The sequence below is a fragment of the Dendropsophus ebraccatus genome, chromosome 9 (assembly GCF_027789765.1).
Source record: "Dendropsophus ebraccatus isolate aDenEbr1 chromosome 9, aDenEbr1.pat, whole genome shotgun sequence".
In the NCBI taxonomy this organism is placed as follows: Eukaryota; Metazoa; Chordata; class Amphibia; order Anura; family Hylidae; genus Dendropsophus; species Dendropsophus ebraccatus.
Genome location: NC_091462.1, coordinates 16,732,458 through 16,746,494, shown reverse-complemented (window position 1 = coordinate 16,746,494; position 14,037 = coordinate 16,732,458). Strand labels below are relative to the sequence as shown.

The 14,037-nt window shown below is 38.7% G+C and overlaps 1 protein-coding gene across 1 annotated transcript in view; it reads left to right on the top strand.

Annotated features, from left to right (window-relative positions):
• The window catches only part of LRP1B (LDL receptor related protein 1B), a 631,601-nt gene that overhangs the window by 162,856 nt on the left and 454,708 nt on the right, over positions 1-14,037 (top strand). The window contains exon 15 of the mRNA XM_069982660.1: positions 1,834-1,959. Within this exon, the coding sequence (XP_069838761.1) occupies positions 1,834-1,959 (126 nt within the window). The remainder of the gene's footprint in view (positions 1-1,833; positions 1,960-14,037) is intronic.

Here is a 14,037-nt window from a genome sequence, read left to right as displayed (position 1 = left end):
CTTCCAGGTTTCAGTGGAGGAGGAACCAAGAATTAGAGAATAAGTCAAATATTCCTCAATAAATCTTACAATATCAAGATGTGGCAGGTTGGGGCTCTATAAATATGACTTTCTGAATCCCCACCTTCCATATCTCAAACTGTCCCCACCTTAATTTTTACTTTAGCGGGATCTGAGGCTAATGAGAACTATTACAAAGTAGCCACAACGTTGTTAATATTACGTATCCAAGGTGACCTCTACCCAACTCTTCTGTTTGTTGAAAGTTGTATATTACCTGTTTTAATTATCTGTAGTCAGCAATGCTTAAGGTCAAGTGGATCATAAACCAAGTTTCAGGGACATGTAATTCCAGAAGCAATGAAAATTAATGAGAGAGATTTACTATATTCATGCTAATTGTTCAATGCGAATTCTCAACTGTTCTGAAATAATTAGAAAATTGTAAAAAAATCTCTTACAACATTACATTAGAAGAACTCATGTAGTGCTTTTTCAAGGTGTCAGTGTACTGCCAGTAAATGCCACTGTAAGAGACAACCCTTGTGGACCACTTGGGCTACAGAACAGGTTTGACTTTAGGCCATGCCTAGGAGTTAAGTCTTAATAACTCTAAATTTTCACCATCTATCCTGCTCCAGGATGCAAAAGTTGGACTTCTGCTGTTAAAAGTTACCAGGTGGTTCATACATTGGATAGTCAAAATGGTACCTAGGAATGAGGCAAAAGAATAGTCCAACATGAGCAGATGTTCAAGGCAATCAATACAGGTTCCACTCAACAATTCAGGCAGCAACAGGTGGATTCAGTACAGTACAGGAAGGATTAGGCAGAATCATAAGCGAAGAATCAGAAACAGGTCATGATACACAGGATAACAGAATCAGGACAGGCACAAGTAACCAACAATTTTCAGGCACAGAATGTTGGGAAGATGACAAGATGTGATAAAGGTTAATTCCAGGAATGTGCATACTGGCCCTTTAAAGATCAGGGGCAGCTCCAATAGGCCAAACCAGGAAGGGCAGGAGCATTGTGGCATCTGACAAAGCAGTGCATTGGGAAGAGAGTGGTGGTAGAAGGCAGTGTGCCAACGGGGACCTTCCACTTGGCGTACAACAAGAGAGTGTGCTCGGATTTTATTGTTGGATTTGGAGCACATTTTGCAATAAATAAAATCTGCAGAGTTTGTCAAAACCCATCCGCTTACATTACATTATACTTCATTGCCCAATTTCAGTGCCAACGCCACAACCAAAATTCTGCAACAAATAAGCAAAACATGAACTCGCCTGAATAGAGAAGTCAGCAGTGGGAGGATGAGAGCCGTAGGTTATCGACTGAGCACTATTTACCTGCTGCGTATCTCTCCCTTCATGCACTGTTCATTATATTTCTTCATTTTTCTCTTTTAATTGTAAAGAGATTGAAATCACTCAGTAAAATAAATGTTTAACTCCCATCGCCTATTCCGTAGCCTGTTCCCACTTGTGGCTCTCTTTCTGGAACATGAATCACTAAAAAGCTGATTAGCATTTGGTTGTTAACAATATATAAATTATGAAGCATTGTTTCTGGAATTAAAGCTTATCTCGCTGTTGACAAATGACTTGGTACCATTCATTTTCTTTTGAACATAATACCATTAAAAACTCATTTAGTTCTTTATTCATCTGTTAATAAAAATAAATGCTATATGACACGCTCCTTCATTGTGCTATAATTCCGCCACCCCATTTCCATGCATTATTCCCGACTCATTTGCAAACAGTGTTCATCGCTAAGAACTCGCTCTCCTCCAGTGTCTTAAATGGCTTCTTTATGTTTTCCCAGTGAACCACAGCTGTCCAGGAGACCAATTTAAGTGCCAGAGTAACCGCTGTATTCCCAAGAGGTGGCTTTGTGATGGAGCGAATGATTGTGGCAATAATGAAGATGAATCTAATGAGACTTGTGCAGGTAAGAAATGGAGGGATTCCCCAATGATCGGCTCTATGAAATGCTGATTGTCACATTCAACAAGCAATGATGATATGATTATTACTTGCCTCTTATTCATTGTGCAGTGGCAGTACAGTTAGGAACATGGTGGATGAGGCAGGAGATGTGCGGCTGTGTAGGGGTTATATAAGTAGCAGTAGTAGTACAGTATGGAACATGGAAGACAAGGAAGGAGATGTGCGGCTGTGTAGGGGTAATATAAGTAATAGTAGTAGTAGTTGTAGTAGTTGTAGTAGTAGTTGTAGTTGTAGTAGTAGTAGTACAGTATGGAACATGGTGGACAAGGCATAAGATGTGCGGCTGTGTAGGGGTAATATAAGTAGCAGCCGCAATAGTAGTACTAGTAGTAATTGTAGTAGTACAGTATGGAACATGGTGGACAAGGCAGGAGATGTGCAGTCCTATAGGGGTAATATAAGTAGTGGTTGTAGTTCAGTATAGAACATGGTGGGCAAGGCAGAAGATGTGCGGCTGTGTAGGGGTAATATAAGTAGCAGCCGCAATAGTAGTAGTAGTAGTAGTAGTAGTAGTAGTAGTAGCAGCAGTAGTAGCAGCAGCAGCAGTAGCAGTAGTAGTAATAGTAGTAGTAGTAGTAGTAGTAGCAGAAGCAGGAACAGCAGCAGCACTAGTAGTAGTAGTAGTAGTAGTAGTAGTAGCGGCGGTGGTGGTGGTAGTAGTAGTAGTAGTAGTAGGAGTAGGAGTAGAAGTAGTAGTACAGTTTGGGACATGGTGGACAAGTTAGGAGATGTGCAGCTTTGTAAAGGGGATATAAGTAGTAGTGGTAGTAGTAGAAGTAGTTGTAGTAGTAGTAGTAGTAGTAGTACAGTATAGTATAGAACATGATGAACAAAGCAGATGTATGGCACTACTACAGGGTTAGAATGCTCAGGTCGTGTTCGGGTAATGGTGGCCATACATCTGTAATAACGCCCAGCCAAACGAGCGCTGGAAAATTTTAGTGCTCGCTCAACACTTGTGACAACCACTAACACCACCCATTACAGTGCCTAGCTTGTCATGGGGCTTGACATGCATGAGAACATGATAAAGGGTTCTTTAAAGCTAATAAAAATGTAGAACAGTGTTATATATGCACCATGCTGCCAGAGCTTACTCTGGATGGAATTAACCATGTGATGGATTATAGTTCCCATAATTCCTCTTCCCTCTTGCTAAAATTATCATTATTATTTTTTTTTGCATCTCCCTCCATGACCTGTCACTGATACTGCAGGGTCTGCTGCCCAGCATGTAAAACATGATCTCATCAGAGATAAAAAAGGGGGTTGGACAGTAGAGAACAGTGGAAAGAACAATCATGTGATATCTCAATCTACAGGCAGAATCAGCGGAAACCCCACTTGGATGCAAAGTCCTCCTACTGGTTGGCTTCCTCCCAGTAAAAATTGTAGCAAACGAGGACAGCATCTCTTCCCATACAAAAAAAAGGATTATTTTATTTTGCCAAATGCATACAAAAACAACATTTTGGCTCTACAACATACTGAGAAAGTACTTGAGAAAGACTGTTGTAGGGCTGAAACGTAGTTTTTGTATGCATTTGGCACAATAAAGTAATCCTTTTTGTATGGAAGAGATGCTGTCCTCGCTTGCAACAATTTTTTGAATACAGGCAGAAGGCAGATATCACGGTTTATAGATGTCTTAGGCACATAAAGGCAGGATATAAGCACTAGAGCTTGGTTATATAAGACTGACAGAGACAGTGCATTAGTAAATGGCTAACATTAGACCATTTTCACAGAATTTCCAAAGACCAGATACCACTTATAAGCCCACCCCAAATAAAAGGTTTCAGAAAGAAAAAAGAAAAAATCTATACATGAAACTTGCAATTATCATCTAAGCGAGGCTCAACTTTGATCCATCAGGGACCTTCTAGAATTCGCTTTGGGCTTCAAGGAACAAAATATAATTTTGAATTCTAAGTCTTCCATATGTCTGACTTTTACTTCCAAAAAATTTGGAGGCGGCATGAGCCGGGTATTGTAGAAAACAAGCTTGTTCTCACTTGTCTATGTTTTTTCTTTGCATTTCAAGTCGTCAAAGTATTTGATCATGAAAACTTCTTTCCAGGCAGCAGAAAATAAACGTTAACTGTAATGCGGCTTCCCAGCTATCGCTGTTCGCTTTATATGAGAGAGACAGAGTGGGTGTAATCTTATCTGTGCTGCTAGTGATCATGGCGAGACGTTCTTCTCTAAAACACACAACCTGCAATGTTGTTCTTTGTTAGTGCCACCCTCACACACACGTTTTGATTAACTATAGATATGATTTTCTGAGACTTGAAAGACAACTCGTTGCTTTTAAAGGAGACGCATATAGTGTAGTAGGGCGAAGAGGGCAGGTGGTCAGTCACTATGAACAAAAAAGGAGAAAAAAGGTGTAAAGTCACCGCACAGGTCTTCCCTGGATGTATCATTCTTCTACTCGTGCAACCTTGACTTGATTTATGGAGTCTTTCAGTAAAGATATCTATGAGAAGTCCATGAATGGTTAAAGGAGAAGGTGAATAGATCTCTCACATGCTCATCAAAAGGACTTCAGAATTAGCGCTGAGCATTCCCAAACTAGAAGGGGTTTTGGAGTGGTTCTTAAATCACCCTATTTTAAATCTTTTTATGCATCTAAAAGATTTGCTTGGTAAAACAGTACTACTAAAGTACATTCATTAGAATCGTCAGTCAGATTGGATTTGGTTCAAGTTAATTAGTAGTGAATTAAAAATGTCCCCATTGTGCTAAAAAGTCATGTATGACACTAAGGTCACCTGGGTTTTTGTTTTTTATGTATCCTTTGTAGGGAAGGGTACCCATCAGCAGCCATACAGTGATGAGCATGATGGACAAAGCAGGAGAAGGGGTAGGGGTAGTAGATACTCTCAATGGAGAGGTCAGACTTTGGGAAACCTTCTATCTCCTAGCGATATCAGAGAAAGGGATACAGGTGCAGAGAATTGGCTTTACACTACCGGTTTCCTTCGTTTTGCGGTACCGAGTTGCGCCGCTGCTTTGCGGTCTGATCCTTCATTAACTGCAGTTCTACACACACGGTGTTGCTCACTGCACTGTGTGTGACCTGCAGTCTGTAGGATCAAGCATTTGGAAGCTTATAACCCAGATCAGGGAACACCTGATCGATGTACGTGCTGCAGTTCAGACTAGTATTTGCTGTTCACTCTCCGTTTCTGTAGACATTTTGCTGAATGCCATGGAGGGAACCTTAGCGGCTTACAAATATCAGCTATTGAGAAAGTATATAAACCTAGACGGGGGGGACACTGTTGGCTGTTACCACTATACATGTGCCATGATTAAGGGGTTGTTACCCTGCAATGCGTCTGCGTGTTTTTAGCTTTATTTTCTTTGATTTTGTTTCCGTGATGTTTCAATAAAGTATGTGAAGATTTTATGAAAGCCGTGAATACAATTTAGTTTCTGATGAAGCTTTCGGGTTGCGGCCCGCAGTACTATTCCCGCATGTTTCACACTCAAGAGTTCCGCTGACTTTGTGAAGACATTATAGCTGGGTCTGGGTGAGCTGACATTGACTTTATTTATACTCAACTTTAATGACCTAGCTTGAGTATAGGCCATCAATTAAAGGGGTAGTTCAGGGGGGGGGGGGAATCTTTTAAATCAATTGGTGCCAGAAAGTGCCAAATATTTGTAATTTATTTCTATTAAAAAATCTTGAGTCTTCCAGTACTTGTCAGTTGCTGTATGACCTCCAGAAAGTGGGGTATTGTTTGCAGTCTCACAGCTCTGTCTGTGACATGATCTGTCCAGAGCAGTAGCAAATCCGCATAAAAAACCTCTCCTGCTTTCCAGACTAGAAAAAAATATGCCACATCCTGTAGGGCATACAGCAGCTGATAAGTAATAAAATACTTTATTTATTTATTTATTTACAAGTAAATTACAAATTTTTGGCACTTTCTGGCACAAGTTGATTTGAAAGAAAACATTTTTTTTTTTACTACCCCTTTAAAAAAGTAAAAAAAAAACAAAACACAAAAACATTTAAATGGCAGGCCATAGCATGTTCTTCAAGTGTACCTCCCGTCTATAACTGCCGTAAATAAAACTGACACATTCTGAGGGAGTAAAAGGTCCCAATGTTGCTGAACTTTACATATTGAAAGTTAAGTATAACCAGGGCATTGCTTGAAGTTGTTTCTTAGAGTTTTTATTGATTTGTTAAGAACTTTTGTGCGACCCGTTCCCCTTTTTGGGATAAACACTCTGCACTTTTTTGTGCACTTTGATCCTCATACAGTATGCCTGTTATGTTTGCTGAAATTGCGGCACAGCCATTATTGTGTTGGAGAAATCAATAGAGCGGTGTACTAAACACAGAGTACTTTGGTGTCTCGAAAAGTGAGAAAACATAAAGTTAGATGGTGTTCTTGTTGAGCCTCTTAAATAATGATCACTTTCCATTTCCATTTTTCTTTTCTCCTGTTGACAATAATATCTAAAGATGGTTTATATGACCAGCATGTGACCCTCTTACATGAAAGAGTGGAGCGCTGCAGAGAGGCTTTAAATGTTACTTACTGAGCATTACAGTAATAGTCTAAAGAGCTGGTAATGTGAGGATGTACTTAAATCCTTGTTATGGGACAAGCCATGGAACACTGCTCAGTAAATCAGTCTCAACTCCGATGACATCATCAAACCAAGATGGGATCAGAGAGGTTAGCTTTGAGCTGGAGTAAAAATTTTTTTTAGTTTTCTTTCAAATTTATCGTGTTGAAGGAACAAAGTGTTTACCAAATCATTCCCGAGGTGCTCTACATTATCGGCATCTATCTGGTGGATGGACGCCATCATAGATTAAGGCTATAGGTGCTGATAAATATGTAGCTTTTAAGAGTGGCAATCTTTTATCTTATTGTTGCTCATTTTTAAACTTTCTTGACACATCTAGTTTATGAATAGAGTGCTAAAGATATGGTACCATGGCTACCGACACACCATGATAGAGGGGAACAGGGCATTGAATATACAATACTTATGAAAAGAGTCGGCTTTGGTCAATGATTACATTAAGGATTTCATTTTTGTAGTTGCCAGGATACATTCTCTATGGATGACAATAATTGTGCGTGTGGCTGCCTATTAGTACTAGGTGATTCTCAAATAGATTTCTTCCTTCTAGGGGAGGGTAACAGAATTTTGCCTTTGGTACATCACATTATAAAGGTTGTCTGGGATAAAGCAGCAGTCTATCAATAGGACAAGCTATTAATAGTAGAGATGAGCGAATTGCTGATATCAATGAAACTAAACTATTTGCTTGATCAGTGCTTCGCTCATCAAGCTCGCCGCCTTTAAGTGCTGCTCCGCTCCCTGCCACTCCTCCCAGGATGCCGGGAAAGCTGGATCTAATCCTGGGAAACTTCCCCCTGTTTCCCAGGAGTGGATCCAGTTTTCTTCGGCACCAGAGGTATAGTGACTAGGAGCGTAGCAGCGCTGAAAGGCTACGGGCTTGATGAGTGGACCGCTGATCAAACAAAGCTCTTCACTTTGTTAAGGTCGATGTTTCGCTTATCTCTCATCAATAGTTTATTGTTTAGATACCAACACCTAACCTCCATCCACCTGCCGAACAGTTGTTTGGTGCCTGCACTACAGTGGGAATTTGAGCCGAAACTAGTTTGTCCCCCATGTAGCACTGGTGCCAGTGTACTGAAGCCTCACCTTTTAACTTAATATTATTATTATTATTATTATTATTATTATTATTATTATTATTACATATTTATAAAGGGCCCTTAATTCCAGAACGCTATACAAGAGATAGGGGTAAGGCTAGGTTCACACTGCGTTTTCAGCATCCGTTTAACTGATCCGTTTTTTGCAAAAAAAAAACGGATTGCAAAATACGCATGCATTTGTGTGCATCCATTTTTTATCTGTTTTTCCATTGACTTCCATTATTAAAAAAAACGATCAAAACGGATGTGTTTTTTTTTTTTACGCACAATAAAGTACTGTTGACACTACTTTTCTGACCGTTAATAAAAACGGATCCGTTAAACGGATTGCAAAAACGCAGTGTGAACCCACCCTAACAAACAGGAACAATATATTACGTGAAGGCAAATAGCAGACTGATACATGAGGGAAGAGGAGCCTGCCGGCGAGGGCTTCCAATCTATAAACTTCAATAGGAGCTAAGTAGAGATGAGTCTATGGTCCATGTTTTCCAGGACTCCCTAGTGTTGCATCCAACGACTTTAGCCACCAGTAATCAAATTCTGAGACTCCCGGGTTCCAACAGACTTGCCCATGCTTGAGTTGCCCTCATCTCTAGTTCTGGGGCTTCAGTAAACCAAAATACATGGTTGAAAAAAAGCAATTTACACTAAGTACTACTGTATAGTATATGTGGACTAACCAGTAAAGTTTTTAGCTTTATTGGGTTAATTGTCTTCATAAATCCTGGGAAATTAATTACCTGCATTAAGCCTTCTAACTCTGATGATAGTACATGCCTAAGAAGCTGAGCTTTTTACTGAACCGGCAATTAGATGCAGAAAGCTAATAAACTCTCATTAGTTGGACATTTTTACACTATATGGTTCAAAGATGAAGTTCGGAAAGTTTGTTGACATAAGGAGCAGCATAACAGGGCTCATTGCATCGCGTGCGAGATCGGCCCCATTCCTGAGCTATGCTAAATTACAGTGTTTTTATAAAAAAAAGAAAAAAAGCTAATGGTGCATAAACAGCTATAAACTAATAATTAAACAGCTCAGATGCAAAATGTATTTCACCTGTTCTCCTATGATTAATATACTACTAAACATGTCTCCCGGAGGTGTACTTGCTGGATGATTGGTATGCTGTAGAGAAGGTTACAGGTGAAAGGGATTTGTTAGGAACACATTAACTTGTTTAGTTGGGGTTGGTTGTAGTTTTATTGTTTATACAGCTAAATATATAGCTAAAACACACAATTTCAAAGACTTATTAAAGGCATTGCCCAGGTTTAAACCCAAAAGTCTGCTTGACAGACCGCCACTCTTTTCTGTAAGTGGTATGTGGTGTTGGCGTATTCAGTTGAATCGTGATAAACTATAATACCAACTCCCGCCTATATGCAAGAAGAAAGCCATTTCTATAAACATATAAAACTGGACTTTTTTTTATTTATTCATAGAAGCCCCTTGTGTCTGGTGTATTTGCTCCCTAGTGGGACAATCAAAAACTGCAGAAAGGAGCAACTTTGATAGTAAATATGGAGTCAACCATACAAGCTATGCCAAACACAGGGCTAGAAAAATATTACAGTGCTAGAAGAAAAGGGTCCGGATGATTATTTTTTTTTATATAGTAAGCGTTCTTGTTATTTGAAAAGAAAGGAAAAAATTATATTAAGGAAGAACAAGTATTAAATAAGGGATCCAAACGTAAAATGAAAATTTATGAAGGAAGACTCCTAGTCTTGGGCTAAGCTTGGCCTGTAAGAGGATGGAATTAAAATTCATAAGTAGGCAAAAGAATTTGTATGAAGGTGGGTTTTGTTTCAGTAAGGAGAGGTTTCTGTGGCAGAGTTGGCTTTAGGTGGTCTTCCAGTTTAAAAAAATATAAGAGATTAAGTCAAAGAGCTATTCTGGCCCTAAACTTAAAATTTATATTGTGCTAGACCCCCTACAAAATAGGAAAAAAAAAGAAAGCAAACCTTACCTGGTCCCAGGCCCCTCTTGTCCCCTGTAGCTCATATTCTACTACATTCAGCCTTTGGGTCTTCTTTTTCCTGCTTTTGAGATAAGCGCTTCGGCGCAGGACCTGTTAGCTCAGCAAACAAATTGCTTCAGGATTGCTTCATCTTGGATTATTATTGGCTGAGCCTGCTCCCATTTGGCTGTATTCAGGGTACCAGGCATTGCCAAATGGGATCTTTGGGGGCCTGGGAAGTATGTTTTTTTTTCTAGTTTGTAAGGAGGCCAGCTTAATATAAATTTTTAGTTTAGGGCTGGAATACCCCTTTATTGTTTATCTTTCTGAGCTACTGATTACCATTCATATGCTATTACAGCCACTTCGGATGCCGCCATAACCTCAGACAGTAGTCTACTCATGGGCCATAAATGAAAACATCTCCAGATGTTAAGCTTAACATTACATATTAGCAGCCTCCATTATGAAGTGGAAGGCCAGAGGCTAGCGGAGTTAGGTTAATCTGATATAGGGGTAATGCACCAAACTAAAGCCTTTGGCTCAGGTGAAAGGAATCCAAGCTACATTTATGCAACCGTGTCTACCTACCCACTCAATCGGGACTTATGATGAGTAGAGATGATCGAACAGCGCAAATTTTCAGGTTTATTCGAACTCGAACCATTGGCATTTTGACTCCCACTGCCTTCCCTTTCCATAGGGAAGGTGGAGACAGCCCGAGTACCGCCTGTAAAACAGAAATACAGCCTAGGTAATAGGTAATAGGCTGTATCCCTGTTTTCCAGGTGGTACTCAGGCTGTCTCCACCTTCCCCATGGAACGGGAAGGCAGCAAGAGTCAAATGCAGATGATTCAAGTTCGAACGAACCTGAAAATTTGCGTTGTTCGATTATCTCTAGTGATGAGCGAACATCCTGATATTCGTTTCGGATCCCAAACGCAAACATTAAAAAAAATATATTGTGATCGGTTTGTGTTCGCCTTACATTCACAAACAAAAAAACGAACATACAGTAGAAGCGTACGTTTCGATATACGCAAATGTGTACAGATTATCAGGTGCAAAATGTAGATTACGTAGGTGCTTATGCATTTCATTTGCGTGAATAGTTGCGTACAGATTGTGTATGTTTCAGTCTAGAGTTACACACATGTGTACAGATTATGAGCCGCAAAGTGTAAATTACGCAGTGGCATACGTTGGTAAGTTTGTATGTTTGAAAATGATCATCATAACCATTCAAATCATTGAACAAATTGTTTGTGGTTGGCGAACAGAATCAATAACCGTCAAATTTGTACGAACATTTACCAACATGTTCGCTCATCACTAATCGGAATTAGCAAGAAGAGGAAGAGCACTGGATCACAAAAAACATAGGCAAACATACTAGGCAAATATTTTTCTCAGTACAATTTAGAAATACAATGTAACTGAGTAACTCAACTTTAGCAATTCTATCATATGTGACATCATTCAATCCTTTTCTGGATTGAACCTTCAAAATAATTGTTTATTTATTATCTAAAGCAATTATATTTTTGTTCTTTCTATTCTAATTGAAAACCTTGAAACTAACGCTGATGATTTCCATTATAAAACATGCAAAACACCTTCCCATAATGCCTCTTGTATCAAAAACATCAAGCAGCCTTTACAATTTTAGTAAATTCAAGTGATCACTTGTAAATTTATAAATTAATTTGATATTGTTTGCGCACAAAGCTTTCTGAATCCCATATAAAAACTAAACACTTGAAGAAGCCTATGGAGTTAAAAGCTTTGGAATTATTTTATTACATCTTTCTCTACTTCAACTACGCTCACTTGGCGTAATACTCCATTTTTTTTTTTTTAATCTAAAATGTTTAACAAATTTAGTGCAATGATGTAATGCACATTGTTAATAATGAGAATTCATGGTGCTTTGCATTGGCATGAAAATGAGGCTCATTTATGAACTGCAAATAATTCATAGTATGTAGCAGGTAATTTTTTCTAACTACCTTTTTGGGCAAAGAAAGGAGTTAAGCTTCAATCACACATTTGTAGACCAGTTGGCAGCTATGGACCTGCAACTACGGACAGCATTACTGATGTGCATATGGTGAACATTTGCAATAGCATGGACCTATACATATGTGTATGATGATCGTGTCATAACTGCCGTCCATACTAGGTCCTGTCAGCTTTTTTAAAAGTACAGATCACGGCCCTGTAACATCTATAGGTGCGTGGGGCCATAAAAAACTAATTTGTCTGCAATTGTAGGTCCACAATTATAGACAGAAAATACAGACATGTTAATTTACCCTTAAACACTATGGGAGAGATTTATCAAACTGGTGTAAAGTAGAATTGTCTTAGTTGCCCCTAGCAACCAATCAACCTTTCATTTTTCAAAGAATCTGTGAGGAATGAAAAGTGGAATCTGATTGGTTGCTAGGGGCAACTAAGACAATTCTACTTTACACAAGTTTAATAAATCTGCCCCTATGTACCTCTAGTGATACTTTTAGAAGAAACAAGTTTGTCCTATTTGGTTTCAGTATTTTTAGTCAAAACCAAGAGTATACATTGTATAATGAAAAGATTTCCCCCCTTTTCAGTTTTTTTCTACCAACTCCTGGTCTTTGCTAAAACTACTGCCCAAAATAAGTGAAAAAAAAACATCTGATATTTTTTTTTTCTCCATTTGGTGTTACAGACTGATGTGGGAATCTCTTCAAAAAGTTCTTTCACCCATGTTTAAGGGGTTGTCCCATGGAATTGAATTATGAACAATCCTCAGGATAAGACATAACTAGCTGATGGGAATTCTGATTGATGGGATGACCCCTTCCCTACACAATATCAACAACAAGCCTATTGACTTAGTTGAGATGAAAGCCGTTGTCACCTACAGTATGCACACTGCTGGTTCATTCAATCCTTTTAGGAGCCACCGAAGATAGCCAAGTAGATCAATCAGTTACCTGTGGTGGTTAAACATGCCCCCCACTGGTCTATTCAGTGGGCAGAATCAGATCCCATTCTTGAGATCATGCCGGATCCTAGTGGTCATACCTTTCTCTGTCAATTAGTTTTACATTATTCTGAGGATAGGGTATAAATTTATTTCGTGGGACAGCCCCATTAATTTGTACCCTATTTATTATTGAAAGACTTGCCATAACACGGACCAACGGTGTAGTTAATGAGGTTGGTGACCACATTCTGCTTTGGCCAGGATATTTAGATAGGGCTAAACCTTGCCATAGACCAGCCACAATAAACATAATATAAGGTTATTTGTACGAGCGATTGTGTGACTGGCACATAAGTCTGATATTTTTTATTTTTCTTTTCACCATATTTAACTTTGTTAAGGTGGCAAATGATCTGCTAAATTCAAACATGCAAGCCATGCACTTTTCTTCCCTTTTTTTTTTAGCCATGTTTAGCAGACATGAGTGAACTTTTGCTCACATGCAATCTATACATGATGACAGTTGACAAAACCATTGTTTCAGTAACACAACATAAACCTGCCCCCCCCCCCTGTCTTGAAAGATGCCCTCTGAGATGGCCCGAGGGAAGCAGGGAATGGGACGCACCGTTTCTGCTTTCCAGATAACCCTTTTAGGAGAATAGATTGAATCAGTACACTCATAATGCAATAGGCATTTGATATCTAAAAAGTTGCTGGACTTCTTTTTATTACAGTTCACTGTAAATATAGGAAGATATTTATTGTTTTTGAAGCCTTTCCTATAATAACAGTGCAACCCACCTCTTCTCCTAAAAGTCACCATAATTTGTGAGCAGACAGGACAATCATCTGTTCCTTTTCGTTGTGTTCTATAGTTATAAAAAGTATTCCTGCTACGGCTTCGCAAAGACAAGTAAAATCTCGATTTAAAGGTTAAGTGCATTGGTCTTGTACTTCTTTAAAGGTATAATGATTATAAAAGCGAGAGGGAAAAAAGGTCGGTCAGCGAGGATTTACATAATCTGTTGACATTTAAACACAATTGGAAGCAGAATGGTTTTGTTTAGGGAATTTTTGTTTTACCAGATGGACAACTTGTTTTGTTTTGCTTTTAGAGTCTTATTATTTTATTTTTTGTTAGTAGCAAAATAGATGCAAAAGTTTCGTTGTCATTTTAATAATTTGTAAAATATATTCATGCATTCTGGATTTCTAAAACTCAATTAGCATTTTGCACAAATTACTGATGTTGTACAACAACATTCAATCAAAATTCATTTTTATTAAATAAAAAAAAAATAAAATTGGACTGGACACCATGACCTAATTTTATTTGTTGCTGCTCACAA